The sequence below is a fragment of the Eumetopias jubatus genome, unplaced genomic scaffold, assembly GCF_037043125.1.
Source record: "Eumetopias jubatus isolate StellerSeaLion01/CBP00866 unplaced genomic scaffold, mEumJub1_p1.0 scaffold_4, whole genome shotgun sequence".
In the NCBI taxonomy this organism is placed as follows: Eukaryota; Metazoa; Chordata; class Mammalia; order Carnivora; family Otariidae; genus Eumetopias; species Eumetopias jubatus.
Window position 1 is genome coordinate 13,045,217 of NW_028274810.1, and position 19,182 is coordinate 13,064,398.

A 19,182-nucleotide genomic window follows, 5' to 3' on the forward strand; every position below is an offset into this window, starting at 1 on the left:
GATCTGTCGGCAGAGTTCTGCTGTCTGTCAGGAGAGAGAATGTCTACCCTCGAAACCCCCCTTAGCAAGGCATGGAGTAAGATCGAGGGAATGCAAATGATCTATAAAATCTGGGCTCCCAGTTTGAGAACCGCCTGATGCAGCACTCTGAACTGCTTCCTAGGCTGTTGGGTAAAAACGGAGGCGCCGTGGCCTTTACCCTCAAGGAGCTTATGATGGGAGGGGGAAAACGGGGCTGTCCCCTTGAACTCCACATCGAGACCGCCTGGGTTTAAATCTCCCTGCCTTCTTATCACATCCTTTGACCAGTTACTCAAACTCCTCGTGATTCCTTTTCTTCATCTGCGACATGGGGACAACAGTGGTGTCTCCTCCCCTCTAGGGTTGTCAGTGGGAGGGGTTGAGATGGCCCACAGAAGCATGCGGTACGGTGCCCGGCACCCAGCCCGCCCTCTGTAAACATCAGCTGCTGTTCCTCTCTGGACAGGAACACCTAGAGAAGTCAGGTAGCATAGGCTTCAGGGCATGTGGTGGGGGGCATCAGGCTGCCTGTGGTGGGATCCCTGTTCCATCCCTTTCCGGCTGGCAGACTGCCAACCCTCAGACCTCTTCCTAGGTTGCTGTGAGGGTAATAGGAGATGATCCAGGGGAGACGGTGTGTAGAGTACGTGCAAGATGATTGTTAGCGACGAGTATTAATTAGCCGCGTAGAAAATGTCTTGTAATCCAGCCCAGAGGGCGAGAGGTGCTAGAGAAGAGGGGCAAACAAAGCCCTGTAAGCCCAAAGACGGAGAGAATTTCAAGGTGGCGAGAGAAGGGGGCATTGCAGAAAAGATGAGGAACAGGGAGGCAAATAGGAGCGCTGAAGGGGAAGGATATCCCCCACAGAAGGAGGAGTGTCCAGAAGCAGAGCCGCTCTGCTCTTGTTGCTGGAGGCTAGGACAGGTTCATGGAGCATGGGCCGGAATGGTCAGCCAGGATCCATTTGTGGCAAAGCTGGAATGCCAGGCCAGAGATTGTGGACCTGATTTTGTAGGTTGTGGGGTTCAGCACCATCAGAACTTGGCTTTAGGGAGATTACCCTGAGCGGAATGGATTTCTGGGGACCAGGAAAAACAGGGGTGGGGGGGTGGGGGTGGGGCAAGAGAGACGAGCAGGCCAGTGGGAAGGGAAGGAGGCCTGAGGGAATGAGGGCCTTCATGAGGGCAGTAAGGGCTGTCATCTCATTATTTGGCAACTCTTTGGGTGAAGCAAGGAGAAAGATGGCCAAACGGACAGGCCTGGGATTAGGGCAGCCGTGAACAAAAGGTTCACTGAGGAGCAGCTTTGGGCGAGGAGGTAGGTTTGGTGTGACCTTGTCCAGCATCAGAGGCATCCAGATGGGGACAGTCTAGCGGTAGCTCAGGAGTGAGAAGAGGTGGAGATCTGAGGGCCTAGAGGAGTTGGTAGTCAGGAGAAGGAAGCAGGTTTATAGGGAAAGACGAAGATCAGATCCCATTTACAAGACAAACCTCTGCCTCATTCATTTCAACACAGAGTCAAGCCAACTGAACTCCAGAGGGTCCAAATAATTCCGAGTGAGGATTGGTTCCGTGTGCCAGTTTAGGATTAGTGAAAATGAGTGTGTCAACCCCAAACAATTTCCTGGTGCTGTTACGTGTGTTTCTGTGTCACCACATGTCTTCCCACAGATGGTAACACATTTGGGGATTCAGAGTCATTTCAGTATCATCCTTAAAAAGCCAGATTTGGGAAGGTAAATCTGTTTCTCAAAGCCAAAAATAATTCTCTGAGCCATTGTCCCCCCACCCCCATCCATGCAGGTGATGGGGAGGTGTGTCCACAGTGTGGTTCAGAGACTGGTGGGGGAAGGGACAAGGTGGCCCAGGGCTGGAGGAGCCTCCAGGGCTGGAGTGGGGCCGGGTGAAAGGGGCTGGCATGGGAAAGAGTATTGTTACATAACCCGAGGGAGCTATGGATGGTGGGCAGATGGAGACGGGAGGCGAGGAATCTGGAGATGGCAGAGTGTGGATCAGCTTCCTCTGGGAGGGAGAGGGACAATGCATAGAAGGCAGGTGAACCAAGAGCCCGAGACCCTCTTTACAGGGTGGGGAAGGAGCCCTGCCCGGCCTCACAGCCTCTCCCACTTCTTTCTGTCCTGGCTCTGAGGGGCATGATTGGATGCTAAGTTGCCAGGTGTCCCAGAGAGTAGCACTCCACCAGCAACTGCCTTCTCCATGGGACTTGGGGACCAGAACTATACCAAGCTCTGGGCCTACCGTCTTCACCTGCCATCTCGGAGAACTTTCCAGACACAGGCAGGCCCAGCCTCCACCTCAGCAATGAGGAGTAGAAAGAATGTGTTTACCTGATCTCCCTTACCCACCCCCCATTCCTGATTACCCTGGTGGGTGAGGAGTGAAATAAAAATTAGCATGTTTATCCCACTTTTAAATTCATTTAATGAGAACTCATTTACCCTCTCCCAATTTAAATTCGTAATAACGCCATAACCTTTCAGAGCTGATTATTACCCGCGTCTTCCCAGATCTTTCTCCTAAAGAGCCTTTCCCTCCAAATGCTCCTGAGCCTTCCTGCAACTTGACAATTTGTCGGGCAGTCAACAACATCTGGTGAGCCCACAGGGGCTGCCCAGCGCCGTGCCAGGTGCTGTCCCTAGGACGGGGGTGAGAAAGAATCAAGTCACCGCCCTTGGGAGGTGACTTTGGTTTCATTGATTTGCCTTCCAGACTCTCGCCGTCTCACTCAGCACTGACCCTTCCCCGTGTCCCGCTTCCTAACAGGGAGGCAATCGTGGACTCACCCAGTTCTCTGCTCTCTCCTCCTGTCTCCCAGGGGTCACGGAACGAACTCCAAGCTGGTGTGCGAAGCCTCCGCCTCCGAGCAGCAGCCGGCCCAAGAGCTGGAGTCAGCATGGCGGCCGGCGTGGCAGCCTGGCTGCCTTTTGCGCGGGCGGCGGCCATCGGGTGGATGCCGGTGGCCAACTGCCCCATGCCCCTTGCCCCTGCCGACAAGAACAAGCGGCAGGATGAACTGATCGTCCTCAACGTGAGCGGCCGGAGGTTCCAGACCTGGCGGACGACACTGGAGCGCTACCCGGACACGCTGCTGGGCAGCACGGAGAAGGAGTTCTTCTTCAACGAGGACACCAAGGAGTACTTCTTCGACCGGGACCCCGAAGTGTTCCGGTGTGTCCTCAACTTCTACCGCACGGGCAAGCTGCACTACCCGCGCTACGAGTGCATCTCGGCCTACGACGACGAGCTGGCCTTCTACGGCATTCTGCCGGAGATCATCGGCGACTGCTGCTACGAGGAGTACAAGGACCGCAAGCGGGAGAACGCCGAGCGGCTCATGGACGACAACGACTCGGAGAACAACCAGGAGTCCATGCCCTCGCTCAGCTTCCGCCAGACCATGTGGCGGGCCTTCGAGAATCCACACACTAGCACGCTGGCCTTGGTCTTCTACTACGTGACTGGCTTCTTCATCGCCGTGTCGGTCATCACCAACGTGGTGGAGACGGTGCCGTGTGGCACGGTGCCTGGGAGCAAGGAGCTGCCGTGCGGGGAGCGCTACTCGGTGGCCTTCTTCTGCCTGGACACGGCCTGCGTCATGATCTTCACCGTGGAGTACCTCCTCCGGCTCTTTGCGGCGCCCAGCCGCTACCGCTTCATCCGCAGCGTGATGAGCATCATCGACGTGGTGGCCATCATGCCCTACTACATCGGCCTGGTCATGACCAACAACGAGGACGTGTCTGGCGCCTTCGTCACGCTCCGGGTCTTCCGTGTCTTCCGGATCTTCAAGTTCTCGCGCCACTCCCAGGGCTTGCGGATCCTGGGCTACACACTCAAGAGCTGTGCCTCTGAACTCGGCTTTCTCCTCTTCTCCCTCACCATGGCCATCATCATCTTTGCCACTGTGATGTTTTACGCCGAGAAGGGCTCCTCTGCCAGCAAGTTCACAAGCATCCCTGCCTCTTTTTGGTACACCATTGTCACCATGACCACCCTGGGGTAAGTCTGTGCCGGTGGCCGGAGGGGTGGAGGTTACGAGGGAGGGAGGTTACATTTGGATGGTAGCAGGGTCCGGCAGACAAGGATGGAGTCACTTGTCCAAGTCATAGGAGCAAGGGGAGTTGCCTCATCAGAAAGAGGAAGACACACGTTTGGGGGTGAGAGCTTGCTCTGAATTGAGTTTTCTTTTGGGGGGGCATGCATTTTATAAAAGGTGGAAAATTAAGCCATCATTTCTCTTTTCAGCCCTGCATTCTGTGTATGTGTGTGGGGTGGAGTGAGTGGTGATAGCTGCGTTCTTATATGCCCCTGCGCTTGCTTGTAAGGGCTGCCCTGAGGGGTTGGCGGGGTGGGGGGGAGATGGGGTAGCAGGTGGGAAGGAAGAAGAGCCCGAAGAGTTCGGTGAGTGCCGTAAGGAGGGCACGCAGTTCCATTAACCAGAAGACGCCGAGAGCACTCTCTTTGGATCCTTCCTGCATTTCTTCTCCGTAGTGTATCTGCAGGCTATTTCTCTTTTGCTTTCCTTCTCTTCTCTGCTGCCACAGATGCTCCAGGGTTTGGTAGCTCTGAGCAGACTTTCTGTAAGTGACTCTGAACTTGGGTTTCCTGCAAATCGGAGCACCCAACTTGTTTTTTCTCACTGAAGGAGGAGTTCTCTGTGATTGAATGACCCGGCCTACCTGGGCCATGGTGAGATGGTCTGAAGAGATCACGTGGTCAGACACAGAAGCAACAGGATCATCCCGGGGAGGGAGAGGCACTCAGCAAGGGCCACGGGTGACGCTGTCTCTTCCATCTCCCTGAGGTACCTTCTCTAGCTGAGGTCGTAGAAATGTGTTTATGGTGCTGGCACGCGAAGCTTTCCATCCGAGGAAGGGGCTCGGGAAGGAGATTGCAATCTTCCCTCTAACAGGATTAGAGCTAACAGCTTTATGGAGGAGACATGAATTTCTTGGGGGTTTCTGCTTAGGCTGTTGGAAGTCATTGAGGCTAATGCAAAAATCCCTTTTACAATTCATATGCTGGGTCTGTATTTGCTTAGGCCAGGAAGCATTATATTGCTGATGGAGAATTCATGAAGCTTTTTATTTGGTCTTTGACAGTTTGGTTGGTGGTGTCCTGGTGATTTGATTTTTTTTTTTTTTCCTGGCTGACACCCCGCGGCGCTGATGATGTCGGTTTTTCCATAGTGCTGTGTATGCTTATTGGGAATGACTGAGCAGGTGACAGGACCTTTTAAAATTATTACATTTGTGATTGGGCCACACGGGGCGGGGGGCGGGCAAGGGGTGTCATTGTCCATTTGTGGAGGACACATTTGATTGGGGCATTTCCTTTCCCTCTTGTCCATCGGACACAGGCCATCCTGCCCCTTCCTCTCTCTCCAACACACACATAGTTCTTTGAACAGCTGCTCGCACCCGGAGTGGGTAGGAGCGTCTGGTCGTTTGACCTTATCTTTTGGCGCAGTGGCATATTTAGGGATAAAGTGACCTGGGAACTGGTCACTGTGTCAGGAGAAGGAGGCATCTTTGCCCTTTCGAGGCTGACCCTGACCATCCCTTCACTTTCCTGAAGGGGAACACCCCCCCCCGAAAGGCCAGGACCTCCCTGGCCCCGCACCTGACATGGCTGTGACCATCCTGCATGCCCTTACGTGCCTTTGATGGGACTCATGACACCAGAGTGATGCCTCAGGACTGCCGTGGGGAGAAAACAGGGCAGATGGGTGGATGTCAGAGTTAAAGTGGGATCACTTCAGAGGAGATCGATGGAAACTTCAGGGGCCACCTGCCTATTACTTTTTATTATTAGGGTAACAGCATATGTGTGTCTACCGTGTGGCGGCGGTGTGCTAAGCTCTTTGCATATATTACCCCTTTGAGTCTTCACAACAGCCCTGCAAGGTGGGGAAAATGCCATCCAACTTTGCAGATGCAACAGGCAAGGCCCAGAGAGATCAAGTACCGTACAGCTGATCGGGGCAGAGCTGATTTCCCAATGCCAATCTGGCTGTCTCCAGCGCCCGTTCCCTATTCACTCGCCACTCCGCGTGTCCCCATACCGTTCGGGGCCGTGGGGGGAAAGTAGACCTCCAGAGTTCCTTCTTTTACATTATGGCCTCAGGGGGTCAGTTTATTCTAGTCACGTCGCTCTTGAACACGAGTACTGCAGCCACTGTCCTAGGCACACAGGGAATTTATAAACCAAACATTTCCATCTGGCCCGTTTAAATGCTGCCTTGGGAATCAGATGGCTGCATTCCTGGCAGAATCCACTGTTTTACTGTCGCTGGGGAGACTATTGATGTCCTTTAGCATCCGCCCTCTAGGTCAAGGGCGAGGCCAGTATCAGGGGACGGACAGTCTTGGCGTTGTATGTACTTTCTAAGCGAGGGGAGGGGACGGCAGGAAGCAGGGGGCCTCTGCCAGAGAGTGAAGGTGAAGAGGAAGGAAAGGGGAGTAGCGTGCTGCCCCTGACTGTGGCCCGGTGGGCTCCTCGCCCTGCTCTTCCGCATGCATCAGAACATCTGGCCTCTGGGAGGGGAAGCTAATGAGCAGGAGAAGAAGCCTTCCTTCAGTCATGTCTTCCTTAACCTCGGATGAATAATGGGACAGCAGGTTTTTCTTCCTCCGCCCTGGCTGGTGTGGTTGAATGCTGGACTGGGCAACCTTGACTTTGACTTGAGTTGGCAGTTGGAATCATTGCCCGGCTCACTGCTTGGCTATACATAGCAGGTACTTGGCAAAACGCTTTTTAATGGCTTGGTCATTGTGAATGGGGCGCCTTTTCCATTTGCCTGGCCTGATACTGTTCTCAGTCCTTTCCAGGCCTGCCCAGCCTCTTTCTAGGGTGGACCTAAGATGCGTGCTCTGCCCCAGCCCTGGCCCCTGGGGGCAGAGGAGGGCAGCCTTCACCTGGCCTCTGGCCCATCCCCTGGGACACTCTGCAACATCAGGGGCGGGGGTCTTCTTGCTCTGCTCAGAGGTCTTCCCAACTCGACCCTGGAAACTTTTCCCTCTCCACTGGCTGGTTCCTGTCCTGAACTTATTCACTGGCTAGCTGTAGGCCTAAACCATTCCAGAGAGCCCTTCTTTTTCTTACTCCTTGCTGGCATTTGAGCCCCCAAGTGGCTGTGGGATACCAAGGGCCAATATTCTGTCACATTCCACGGTCTGTCCAGCTGCTTCTAACAGCTCCCAGCAGACACTTCGTTCTTCCCATCTGCAGACGCTCCCTGCCCTAATCCTGCCCCAAGTTCCAGTTTCAGTCTGGGAGAAACTTGTCTTCGGCTCCTTTGCAGAGGAGGGCTGACTGACAGGCCACGGGGCTGGGCTGAGGACCGAAGTGCCGAGCAGAGTTCAGGCTCCCTCGCTCCAGTTCCCACCTCTGCCCGCCTTCCCAGGACTCACTGATGAGTTACTCAGGTGTCCTCCAGGGAGGGATCTCCTGGAACCAATCATTTCTGTTTATTTAATATCTCAAAATACCTTAAGCACACAGAACAATAATGGCCCAACTGCCGCTGAGGCTCGAGGATGGCTGACCTTTGCAGCTTCTTGTGCTGGCAGGGAAGACCCACATGGCCAGCCATGTTTCCCTTATGCCCCCTTGACTGTAGAGCTCCCACATGTGCCACGAAAGGATTAATTTCGGTGCTCATAATTGCTGCTATAAATAAAATCCTCAATTATCTCAGCTAACAGAGGAAAGGGATAAGACAGAACTCCCAATATTAAATAAGACCAACATGTCTAGTTTGTGAAGGTAGTCTATGTTGTAGACTTTTTAAAGCAAATTTTCCTTCTAAATTTTGTTTGACTTGGCTTGGCATCACGATTGGCCTAGACTGTCTGAGTCAGTCTGTGGGTGAGGCTCCAGTTCAGCGTGGGGAAGAGGAGAGTGTGCGGAAGGAAAGCCTCGCGAGCGAGCACCCACCAGGGCTATCGAGGGCCAGCTCCGAGACTGGAGGGGATGAGGCCGTCTTGGCTATCTTCAGGGCGGGGGGCGGGGGGGCAAGGCTTGGGCAGGGCCCAGAGAAGCCTTGCTCCTGGTAAGATGGCCTGCTGCTGCCTGGTTGGCTTGCTTATGTAATTGAGACTGGCAGCCTATCTGTCACCCCATGCCCTGAGATGAGAGAGCTTTTGACAGTGTCCAAAAATCACTTTAACTAAAACAGAATCGATTTTTACTTCTTCCAAGCATGAAGCAGCCTCCAGGTGATTTGCATTTCCCTTTAAAACATAATCCTGGAAGGGGCCTGCCAGAGGTTTTGCAAGACTGGGAGTCTGGCCTGGACAGTCAATACAGGCACATCACGGAATGGGGTGCTTGACCAGGCTACCCCCCAGCACCAGAAGTGGAGCCAATCTGGGATCTGGTTAACCCTTCAATCCCCCAAATTCTGGCTGCACCTTCATCCACTGCCTCTGGGGCCCACCAGCCCTCCTCCCAACTCCCAAGTGCCTTGGCCTGGGACAGTGGTCAGCTGTGCCTATATGGATGGTGGTGTGTCCCTGCCCAGGGAGGTCTGGTCATAGCCACACTTGCTGGAAATGAATGACCTCAAGGTCTTTTCTTGGTTTGACACGTCTTAACCAACAGTTCTCTGGTGCTGCAATTCCTAAGAGAAGATATAGATCCACATCCCGACAAGGAATCTTGCATTCATTCAACATTTATTGAGTGCCTACTATGCGCCAGGCCCAGCAAATACAAAGCGCCATGATTGCACATCAGCCCAGTGTAAGGTCCAGACAGCAAGAATTGAATGAGACTCACTTCTCTTCCTTTGAAAACAAAACAAGAGGTGGTGGGAAGAGCAGTAGACCAAGGGTCAGAAAAAGAGGCCTTTACTCATATTCTTCCTGCCACTCCAGAGACAACCCCTCGCTTTGCTCTGTGTCTGGCTACCTCCCATCATCCGTCACAGCTCAGCCCCACATCATCCCCAGGAGTCCTTCCTGCCACCCCTGAGACCAGGGTATACTAGGCACCCTTCCTTTTCTTCCCACTGCAGCCCTGATGTACCTCTGTCTTGTCAGTTGCCATATTTTATTAACTTGATCTGCTTATGTGTCTTTCTCTCAGGATGTGGGCTCTTCAAGGGCAGGTCTCTATTCCAGAGATCATTGTGTGATCTGTGCCTAAGTCAGAGTCTCACTAGATAGCTGTTCAACTAAACAGGTTTGTACCCCAGTTTACCTGTCCTCAGTTTCCTCACTTGCTAACCATCTCCTGGCCATTTTAAGAACCAGTGGAAGTGCTGTCCAAATGTGAGCTATTTGGTCAGATCAGACAAATATCCATTTGTGGGCAGGGTGGAGGTGGGGAGACCAAGCGGGGCGTTCTCTAGTTCTGACGTCAGCCTTAGCGTAGTGTGGCCTTTCTTGCACGGGAAGTTTCAGCCCTTGTCCTTCAGCATTTTTGGCCACTTGGCCATGCTTCCCACTGCAGACTCTGGGGTCAGGGAGGAGCAGAAAGGGAGCCAGAGATAAGCGCTCCCATCCATGAAATTTTCCTCCATTCGCTTCTTTATGCAACCAATATTTGTTGAGTAGCCACTAGGTGCTAAGAATATGGCAGCAAAGAAAGTAGTCTCTGATCTTGTGGAGCTTACATTCTAGTGGAGGAGCCCAGATAGTATATAGATCAGCAGATATATACGTTCCGTGAGGCAGCAATTCATGCTCCAGAGAAAAATAAAGCCTGGTGGCATAAACAGGGAGCACTGAGTGCGGGAAGGTGGTGGAGCGAGGGAGAGTTGCTATTTTATGTCAGGAGCTCAGGTGATATTTGAGCAAAGACCTGAAAGAATGTTGGTAGCTTAGGGAAGAGCATTCCAGGCCAAGAGAACAGCAAATGCAAAGGCCATCAGGCAGGAGAGGCCTTGGCGTGCTGTTCTTGGAATAGCTACAAGATCCTAATGGTCAAGTGGCAGGAGCAGGGACCAAGGTATAGGAGGTAATAGGGGAAGCAGCTCATGCTGGGCCCTCGGGATCAAAGGCTTAGCCCTTTGCATTTTTCTCTGCCTGGAATGGGAAACCACTGGAGGGTTTTAAGTAGGCCTCACTTAGGTTTGCAAAGGATCACTCTGGCTGCTGGGTAGTGAATACTTTGTAGGGAGAAGCCACCATCATAGTCTATGCAGCGGCTGATGGTGGCTGGGCCAAGGGTGTTGGCAGCGGGGAGGGGGGAACTGAGAGATTTTGCATGTATTTGAAGGCAGGGGCAACAGGGAGCGATGCCAGTCCTGCTTCTACCACGACAGCTGCCCAAGACTTTCTCAGCTCCCGTAGCAAGGACTGGCCCAGGAAGACATGGTCCTAAAGACCTTGTCCACGCCGGGAGAAGCATTGCACAAGAAGGGCCCTCTTGCAAGAGGGCGGCTTCAAGGCCCAGGGCAGTGAGACCCCAGCATGGATGGAGTGAGCAAGCCCCAGAGCCCAAGTTGGAGCGTGGGTGTCTGAGATCCGGGCTGGAGCTGCCTGCAAGCAGGAACGTCTGTACCTGGTTTGGGGTTTCCTTTCTTTTCTTTAAAGGTTTTATTTATTTACTTATTTATTTATTTAGAGCACATGACTGGGGGGAGAGGCAGAAGAAGAGGGAGAGAGAGAGAATCTCCACAGACTCCGCCCTGAGCACAGAACCTTACACGGGGCTTGAACCCACGACCGTGAGATCATGACCTGAGCCGAAACCAAGAGTCAGAAGCTTAACCAAACGGGCCACACAGGCACCCCTGTGGTTTCCTTTCAACACAGGCAGCGAATACCAAGCACCTGCCAAGGGCTGGGCACCGTGCTTACCACCCTGGGGGACAGTCTTGGTTCAGAAAGGGAAATGGAAGTCAGTGGCTCTGATATAGCAGCTGAGACTGAGGGGTGGGCAGGATGTCGGTGCTGCAGGTGGGGGAGGGACGGATTCACATGGATGAGATAAGAGACTCTCGGGTGCTGCACACTAGAACCATTACTTTAGATTGGTCTTCCAAGCCAGCAATTCAAATTGCTCCAATTTTGGGGAGGGAATTTTTAGGCTGATGCCCATTTCACAGCTCTCCTCCTAAATCTCTCAAAATCAATCTCAATCTCTCTCTCTCTCTCTCTCCCTTTCTCTGTTTGGGTTTCCCTCTTCAAACACACCTGTAAACATAAACATGATTCTTCCTGAGGAGCAGCAATTATTCTGCCTGAAAATAGTATAAATAAAAGGAAGCCTGGCCCTCCCTCTCCTTAGGGGAGGGCCAGAACCCCTCAGTAACTGCTAGAGTGTGTTTGCCTCTCTCATCCAGGAGGGAGCTCGGTTCTGGGCCACGCAGGGCTCTGGTCCACATACAGTCATGGCTGGGAGCTTCCCCGTCCCCCGCTCCCCCACCCCCTCCCCGGGCAGGGAGAGGAGCAGAGACTTAGCTGGGAGACTCCCAGCCCCTGTGCTCGGGCAGGTGGCCCTGAACACAACCAACCCCTTCCAAGAAGCCGACGCCGTACTCATATCCTAAGCGTTCATCCTCTGGTAATATCTAAGCAGTTTTTCTTTTTTGGAAGTAGGGACCAGTCCCCCAGCAATCTCCTTTGGAAAGAGTGTTCCGTAGTGACCTCAGACCAACTTCCAGTGGGGACTTGTTTGTGACAAGGGGGAAGGAGTTACCACAGCACCTTGGAGCGCCCGAAGTTCTGGGCCAGAGGGCTCAGAGACCGTGGCCTCCAAGTTGAGTCCTGTGCTCCGGCCTCCGTCCAGCCTGCGTTTCCCAGGCCGGAACCGAGGCCCCTCCTCCCCAGCCCCCACCTCCCTCTGCCCAGCGCCATGCAAATGCCGGGTGCATGGGAAGGTGCGGGACCAGGAAGGAGGATAAGTCAGCTTTGGCTGACCACGACTTGGTGGAGGAAGATTACATCTGGCTCGTGTAATCATATTCTGGGTGTCAGGACTGGAATGAGTGTCATTAAACTGAATCAGAAAAATCGTTTTAATATAAGTGCCACCTCACACACAAGCTTGTTGATGGAGAGATGGATGAGGCTGGGGACGCCTCCTTTGTAATGTGATGCCGTAAAATCCCATCACCTTCATTATTTCCCACGGAGCCAACGCATCATAATGCCCATGAGCGGCAGAACAGCTTGAATTTAATATACAGAAAGTCCAATCAAACAATAAATGGATGGAACTATATAAAGAAACCATTTTCTGGGAGGCTGGCTCCATTCTCTGGGATTCAGCTCCCTGACACATGAAATGTGCATCAATTTTCCCCAACTAATGCAGCTGCGGAATCACCCCATGTGATATTTGTTTGCTTCAGAAGTGGAAGAGGGGAGCTTGCCCCCCTACATTATCTGGCTATCAGTGCAGAATTGCAAATCTCATTTTCTGTGGTTTGCGTGCGGCGGTTCCCGGTGGCACAGTGAGGCACCATCCCGATGCCAGCAAGGTTGGAAGCGCAGCCCTCTTCCATCCCAGAACCTTACTCGGTCCCACTGACGCTTTGGCGTTGTCCTTACAGCACAAATCGATTCTGGACCCTGAGCTGCCAGGGGGCTGGGATGTCTCTGCCCTTGTGGTCGTCTGAAAGAAACTGGCCAGTGCTGAGTTACCCGTGACACCGTGACTGTCCAGTCTTGCCTTGAGGTTGCTCCGGGCAGACGTTCTGTCCCAGACTGGACCCCCCCCCCACCAGCCAGGCCTCCATTGTTCTTTCCATTCCTCTTACTCAGCCAGCTCTCAGGACCGTAGAGGCAGATACCACCCCAACTGGGCACACAAAGTTAAAAAGGCGAATCAGCTCCTCGACAATCATACGGTATATGTCAAAGACTGATGGCGATAATGCTTTTATGCTTCTGGTGGGAGATTCTCTCCAGCATGATGGTTCCAGTGTCAAGGATAACTTAGAGTTCACCATAATTACAGCCTTAGAGCTGCTGAGAAGTATCATTAGTTTATTTTTACTTCTTCCTGGTCGTGCATACTTAAGCAGAAAAAAAAAGTAGGGGAATTTTAAACTAAATGATATTAAAACCACAGACAGCATAAATCTTGATGCAGTTTAACAAGTATTATACCCCGTGTTTGTGATGCATGCTGTTAGTCAGTGTTGGGGAAATAGAAATAAATAAGCCCTCGCTCCTGTCCCTGAGAAGTTTACAGTACGGCAGGGGATTTGAGTATGTTTATGAGCAGATGAGGGAGGATGGGGCATGTTCCGAAGTGATCAGGAAGTGTTTGGCACAGAATAAATGCTTAATAAATATTTGCTGCTGAATGAGTGACTGGCTTCACGGAAAAGGTGACATTTCAGCTAGACCAACAACAGTGGGTAGGATTTTGAGATGCGGAAATGGGAAATCCAAGTAAATTGCAAAAGGGCACGGTGCTTGGGAGCTTAACCACTATGCTGCTTTGCTGGTGTTTAGGGCATATGAGGGGAATGGCTGGAGGCAAGCAGGAATAAAAGGCTTGCTAGAGACACGGAGGTCCTAAATTATTAGGCTAAGGCATTTATTTAGTAGGCCTGGAGGACCACTAAAGGTGGTCCATGTTGCCGTGATTAGGAAGATTTATTTGGAGCGGTCTTCTGGTTGAATGTTAGACCCATTGTGAGGTCAGCCAGCAGACTGATCCAGGAGGGGCGTGTGGGAGGCCTGATTGGGATGGTCACGGTGGAAAGGGACAGAAGGAGGTAGAGTGGAAAGGCATCCAGGAGAAGAGAAGTCTAAGTGAACTCTGGCATTTTGAGACTGGGTGATTGGAGATGGGGAGACGGCGAATGTCAGAGGAGGAGCAGTTTGGCAGAAGGACAAGGGAGCTAGCAAGGCAGTTTTGGGATGGGGGCTGCAGCAGGGAATAGACATTCCCAAAGAAAACCGAAGGGAGGGTGGAGGAGAGGCCCCACTTCTCTGGCACCTTGCCTCCTTCAGGAACGCTACTCCCACCCATGGAATGGTTTGTGGACACTTGCAGTCAGCTTCTCTCCTTGGCCCGTGGGCATTCCCTCTCATGCTGCGTCTGTGCTGGGGCCAAAAGGTCATATTGGTTTTCTGAGTCAAACAAGGTTTTCTTTTAGTCTCGTACAATGCTAATTAAATAAACATCTCTGACCCAGGAAGGCAGAATTGGTTTATGGGCTTTGCTAAACAATAATACTAAAAGGATCCTCACGTTGCCATGTGGAGAGGATGGATGATGGGGTCTGAATGGTCACAGACCAGCAAAGCGTCTGTGCCTGGCCCGGAGCTGTGCTAACTCAGAGTGGCCCAGCCTCCGTGGGCGGCTCTGTCCTGGTCCTTGCAGGGCCAGACCCCTGAGCAGAGGCTTTGGGGATTCAAGATGCTGCCCGTGCCCCTCGTCGCCCTCTTCTCCTTAGGGAGAAATGCCGGGCGCCCTGCCGGCATCCCTGGGAGCCTCCTCTGGCCTGCCCCCCCCCCCCCGGACATACGTGTTTCGGGCCCTGTGGTAAGCAGCAGGCACAGCGATGGCTCAGTAATTCAGCAAGCATGCACTGAGCTGTGCCTGTGAGCAAGACGGCGTCCTGGTTGACCTAAAGGGCTACAAAGAATAAACGAGGCAAGGACTAAATCCTGTGGGGTGGGTGTTAGGCTCTCATTCTCCATCTGAGAAGACTGAGATGTGGAGAGTGTAGGGAACTTGCCCCAGCTCATACACTGTGGTAGCGTGAGTGGGCTCGGACTGAAGTCTCCTGACTCCTTTAGAGTCTTCACAAAGAGCTTCAGCCCAGGAACAGAGATGCCGTGTGTGCACAGAGCTATGTGTCCGGGCTCCGCAAGGTAAGAGGTATGAGGAAAGGGTAGCAAAGTGTGAGGGGAAGGTGCAGGAAGCAGGAATCAGAGATGGCTTCTCGGAGGAGGTGGCGTTCCAACTGACCCTTGAAAGGTTGTGGTGCAAAAGTTAGATGTGTTCATTCCTTCGATCATTTATTCAACAAATACGGCGGGTCTGCATGTGCCGGGCCACGTGCTGGGGCCTGGGGAGGTACTCATGAACTGAACAGACAAGTCCTCTGGGGTTGGTATTCCCGCCAGAGCTGCAGACGATAAAATGAATGTATAAAATGGGATGGTTGAAGTAAAAGCCAAGAATAAAGAGAGAAAGCTGGGAAGGGGAGAGACAGGAAGGGCATCGGCCGTCCTGGAGACGGATGAGGAGTCAGGACGCGAGGATTCGGAGGGACAGCTCCTCTAGCCTCTCCCCAAGTGGAAGTGCTCTCTGCAGTTGGTTCGGAGTCCAAGAGAGGCTGGCCTCAGGACAGAAATGATGATTTAATAGCTATGTTTGAGTCTCGTTAGGGTTGCTGTCCAGAAGGCTGAGAAGCAGCTGTTTGCCATGCTTGCTGGAGACTGAGTGAGGAGAGATAGGCTCACTCTGACGTGCGAGGGACTTCTGGTCCTCACCATCATCATCATCAACAACAACAACGGCAACAATAATAGCTGATGATATTGAGCTTTGATGGTATCCCAGGTCCTGTGCTAGATATAAATTATTTATATGCCTTTCCTCATTTAACTCCCCCATTAACCACAGGAGAGAGAGGTTACTGTTGTCTGTGTTTTAAAGCTGAGGAAATGGAAGGCCTGCTCAGAGCCTACCGCTGGTAACCAGATAGGCTGGGATTCAACACGTGCCCTGGTCCGACCCGCAGGCTCTCTCACGCTCTCCCTAACGACCCAGATTTCCCTGGGGAGGCCCTTGGGGGAAATTGCCTTCCACAGCCTCTGTCTCCGGCAGAGGGAGGCAGACACAGCATCCCCAGTGTGCTAATGTGCCTGGACCAACAACTCTCGCGCCTCTTGGCAAGGGTCACGAGCATGAGGAGTGGACAGAGGATGGCGATGGAGGACAGAGCAGAGTCTCTGGGGCCACGGCCAGCGGAGATCAAGCTCCTCTGGGCCCACAGAGACATGACCGCAGGTGACAGGCAGGGGGCGAGGTGGCCAACAGGCCCAGTGAATCCTGGTGAACAGGAGGGAGGATGGAAAAAAAGGAGATGGAAAATTTTGGTGTAGTAGTAGAATTTGTGCAAAAAAAAAAAAAATTAAGGAAGAGGGAAGGTGGTAAATATGCATACTATGTAAATATCCTATGTAAATTTCTTTTAGAATAACTTTGGAAAATCTCCTGCCATCTTCCTCCCTGGAGAGATTCTGGTCCCAGGTGGCTTTGTTGCCATATCCTCCGTCTGGGTGGTCTGGATGTTGGGGGGATCCCCACCCACTCCTCTGCAGGCCTTTGGACACAACAGCCTTTCACTGGCCCCTCCAAGTGCCCTGGAGAGACGGCAGGTGAGGCAGCAGAGAGCTGGGGGCCAGCCGCAGAGTTTTGGAATGGGGCGGGGAGCAGCTCTGCTGGGGAGCCTGTCAGAGCCTGGCGACAGAATGCAGGCTGGCTCATCCTCCACACCCCTCAGCTCTAGGCCCTGCACAGTGCTGGGCGGCCTGTGGATCCCAGGGAGGGGGCAGGCGGGAGTAGGGTGAGGAGTCTCTTGGGGAGTGTCACCCCACGGGTCACCGGTGTTACTTCGCACCCACCCTCCATGAGGAATCATGGTACCAGGTGTGACTCTTTCTTCATGAGTTGTGATTTGCCATATGTGACCCTACGTTAGTTTTTTTTTTTTTTTTTTTCCCTTCTTCCCTGGCCACTTTCTCTTCTGCCTCCAGAAGCTGCTAGAAGTTCTCCGCCGAGTTTCATATCTTGAGGGCTTGTGTCTTTGGAGCCAAAGCCTCCCCGTCTCCCTCTCCTCCCTCCCCTTTCCGGCAGAAGCTTCTCTCTGGACTAGCAAAAGGGCATTGTGTTGATTAATAAAACATTTTCCTGCAGTCCAATTGCCATGCTCAGAGTTTGGGCAGGGCTTAGAGATGATGAAGCGTTATGCCAACCCCCCACCCCACACACCGTGTTTGACTTTCTTAATATTTCCATGTAAGGTCAGCTTCTCATCTGAGGAGCAGAGGCTGTTGCGTTCACGCTCTGAGTTAGGTGCGGGCCCACGTGAGTTGACCGGATCCTTTGGCTGGGGTGGGGCTCCCTAGGGCAATGGAAAGACCACCGGATTAGGAGCCAGGAGATGTGGGTTGTGGGGCTGGTTTTGGCAGGCTCTGAGACCTTGTGCAAGCTCCCTTCTCTCTCTGGTCCTTAGCATCCTCTTCTGAATGATGAGGGGTTGAATTTAGTGAGTTTTCACCTCCTAGACAGTTCCACAAGCTGTAAGTTTCTTACTCTTGGAAGGAAAACTGATTTTTAGTCCAGTAGCCTGGATGATTCACAGCCTGGAGAACCCTCCCCCTCGCCCCCACCGGTGGATGGGCAGGGCACTGGGGACCTTCCCATTTCCCTTTCTTCACCTCCAAAGAGGAAAAAGTTAAGAGTCCCTGGCCAAAGTGACCACAGAAAGGCAAGTCTGCAACGGGGCCTGGGAGGTCCTGCTTGGAGACTCCCCCAGAAAGCTCCAGGGTGTCTGATGGTGAGCCAGGATGACATACATGATCAAGATCAGCAGCCCACAGCCACATAGAACTGTGTTTGGAGAGAACAGGGAATTGTGAATTCAACCCCAGGGCTCCTCCGCATGGGCCAGATGGGGGGAAGGCATAAGATGTGGGACCATCAGACAGCTATTTGAGCTCCACAAGTCTTGGGTTTAGAAAGAGTCTAGTTTGCTACCCCCTTCAGAGCTGGACCCCACCGCCCCACATCCCACAACAACCTCCCCAGCAGATGGCAACAGGTCTGCCTGAACTTTCAGGGATGGATGTTTACCCTTTTGGTTACAGCTCATTCCATTTTGTAGAGAGTCGGTGATCACTACCCTCCTCTGTGTATTCAACCCAAGTCTGCCTCCTCTACACCCCAGAAGGGCGAGGGCTTTGAGAACCCAGAAATTTCTGTGAAGGAAACCGTTCTGCAAGGCAATTATAATTATGGTTGGGGAAGTTACCAGGGGACTCGGTGGCAAGAAGACCCCGGGACATCTGTCCTGGCACAGCCGCAGGGTGACCCAGACCCAGCCGGGGGAAGACCCAAGCTCTTCAGGGAATGGAAGCTTCATGGGTGACGAGCTGCAAACCACGCCCTTTGGGGTGAATAGCCAAGGGCCTGCGCAGCACGGACGGGTGGCTTCTGGGACCAGCGGAGCCCCCACCCCTCCCACTGTCTCCCATCACACCATCCCCACCAACGCCTGCACCAGGGGCTGGTTTCTTGCTTGTTCCACCCCGTCCCCAGCTTACTTCTCTTCCCCTGTTATCCCGTGGGTCTGGAAATGACCCTCCCTTCTCCACTCCCATTATTTTATGACGGGAGCTCACCACAGGAACGCAGGGGAGTCTATATGTTGCTATTAGCATTCATGTGGGCAGTGTAGCTTACATTAACTTGAGGTGTTTGAATGAAACCAACCATTTAATGATCACAGAGGACTGGGGAGAGGGTGAGCAACGTGTGGGCTCTCTCTGGCTGGAAGCATCTCGTGGGCTTTCTTTCCAATGTGCAGAGAAGACAAGGACCGAGGGGCGGGCAGCAGGTGGTGGCAGTGAAGGGAAACTTGGTGGAAATGGGCCAGGTGAGTGAGTCTCCTCCTGGGGGCGGGGAGGAGACTCTGTCACCACCATCAGAAAGCCTGGGTAAACAGTCCTGTCTGCACAGGTAGCCCTCACTCCCCCAGCGCAAGCACTGTGGTCCCAGACCCCAGCTCCCAGCAGAGTGCCTGGCACACGGAAGGGGCTCAGTTTGGTCAGGTTCTGGCCCATCCCTTCCTCATCATGCCCTGCCTCGTCACTTCAGCCACAGCAAGAAGCACCTGCACCCGTGTGGGTCAGAGAAGATGGCGGATGGAACTTTAAACCAAGGAGGACTGGACGATGCGTCAGGTGCAAGGTTTGTGCATTTCATGGCGCGAGATGAGGAAGGATGTGCCCATATTCAGCGTGGGGCATGTAGCTCTGGGCCATTTCCTATCCAGGTAGGGCTGGGCCACAGACATCATCAGATCTGCTCGACCTGGAGATGCCACAGACGAGAGAGAACTTGTACAAGTGTGTACGTCCCAGGAGGAAGTTGGCTTGGAGAGCTGGAAAGGGAAAGTGTTCCAGACAAAAGGCAAAAGTTGGAGGACAGACTCAGA

General features: G+C 53.0%; 1 protein-coding gene across 3 annotated transcripts in view; it reads left to right on the forward strand.

The window, feature by feature from the left end:
- Nucleotides 1–2,934: 2,934 nt before the first annotated feature.
- The window catches only part of KCND3 (potassium voltage-gated channel subfamily D member 3), a 201,436-nt gene continuing 185,188 nt past the window's right edge, over nucleotides 2,935–19,182 (forward strand). For all 3 annotated transcript variants that reach the window (XM_088022920.1, XM_028102106.2, XM_028102108.1), the window contains exon 1: nucleotides 2,935–4,040. In XM_088022920.1, coding sequence (XP_087879046.1) covers nucleotides 2,935–4,040 — 1,106 coding nt within the window. The remainder of the gene's footprint in view (nucleotides 4,041–19,182) is intronic.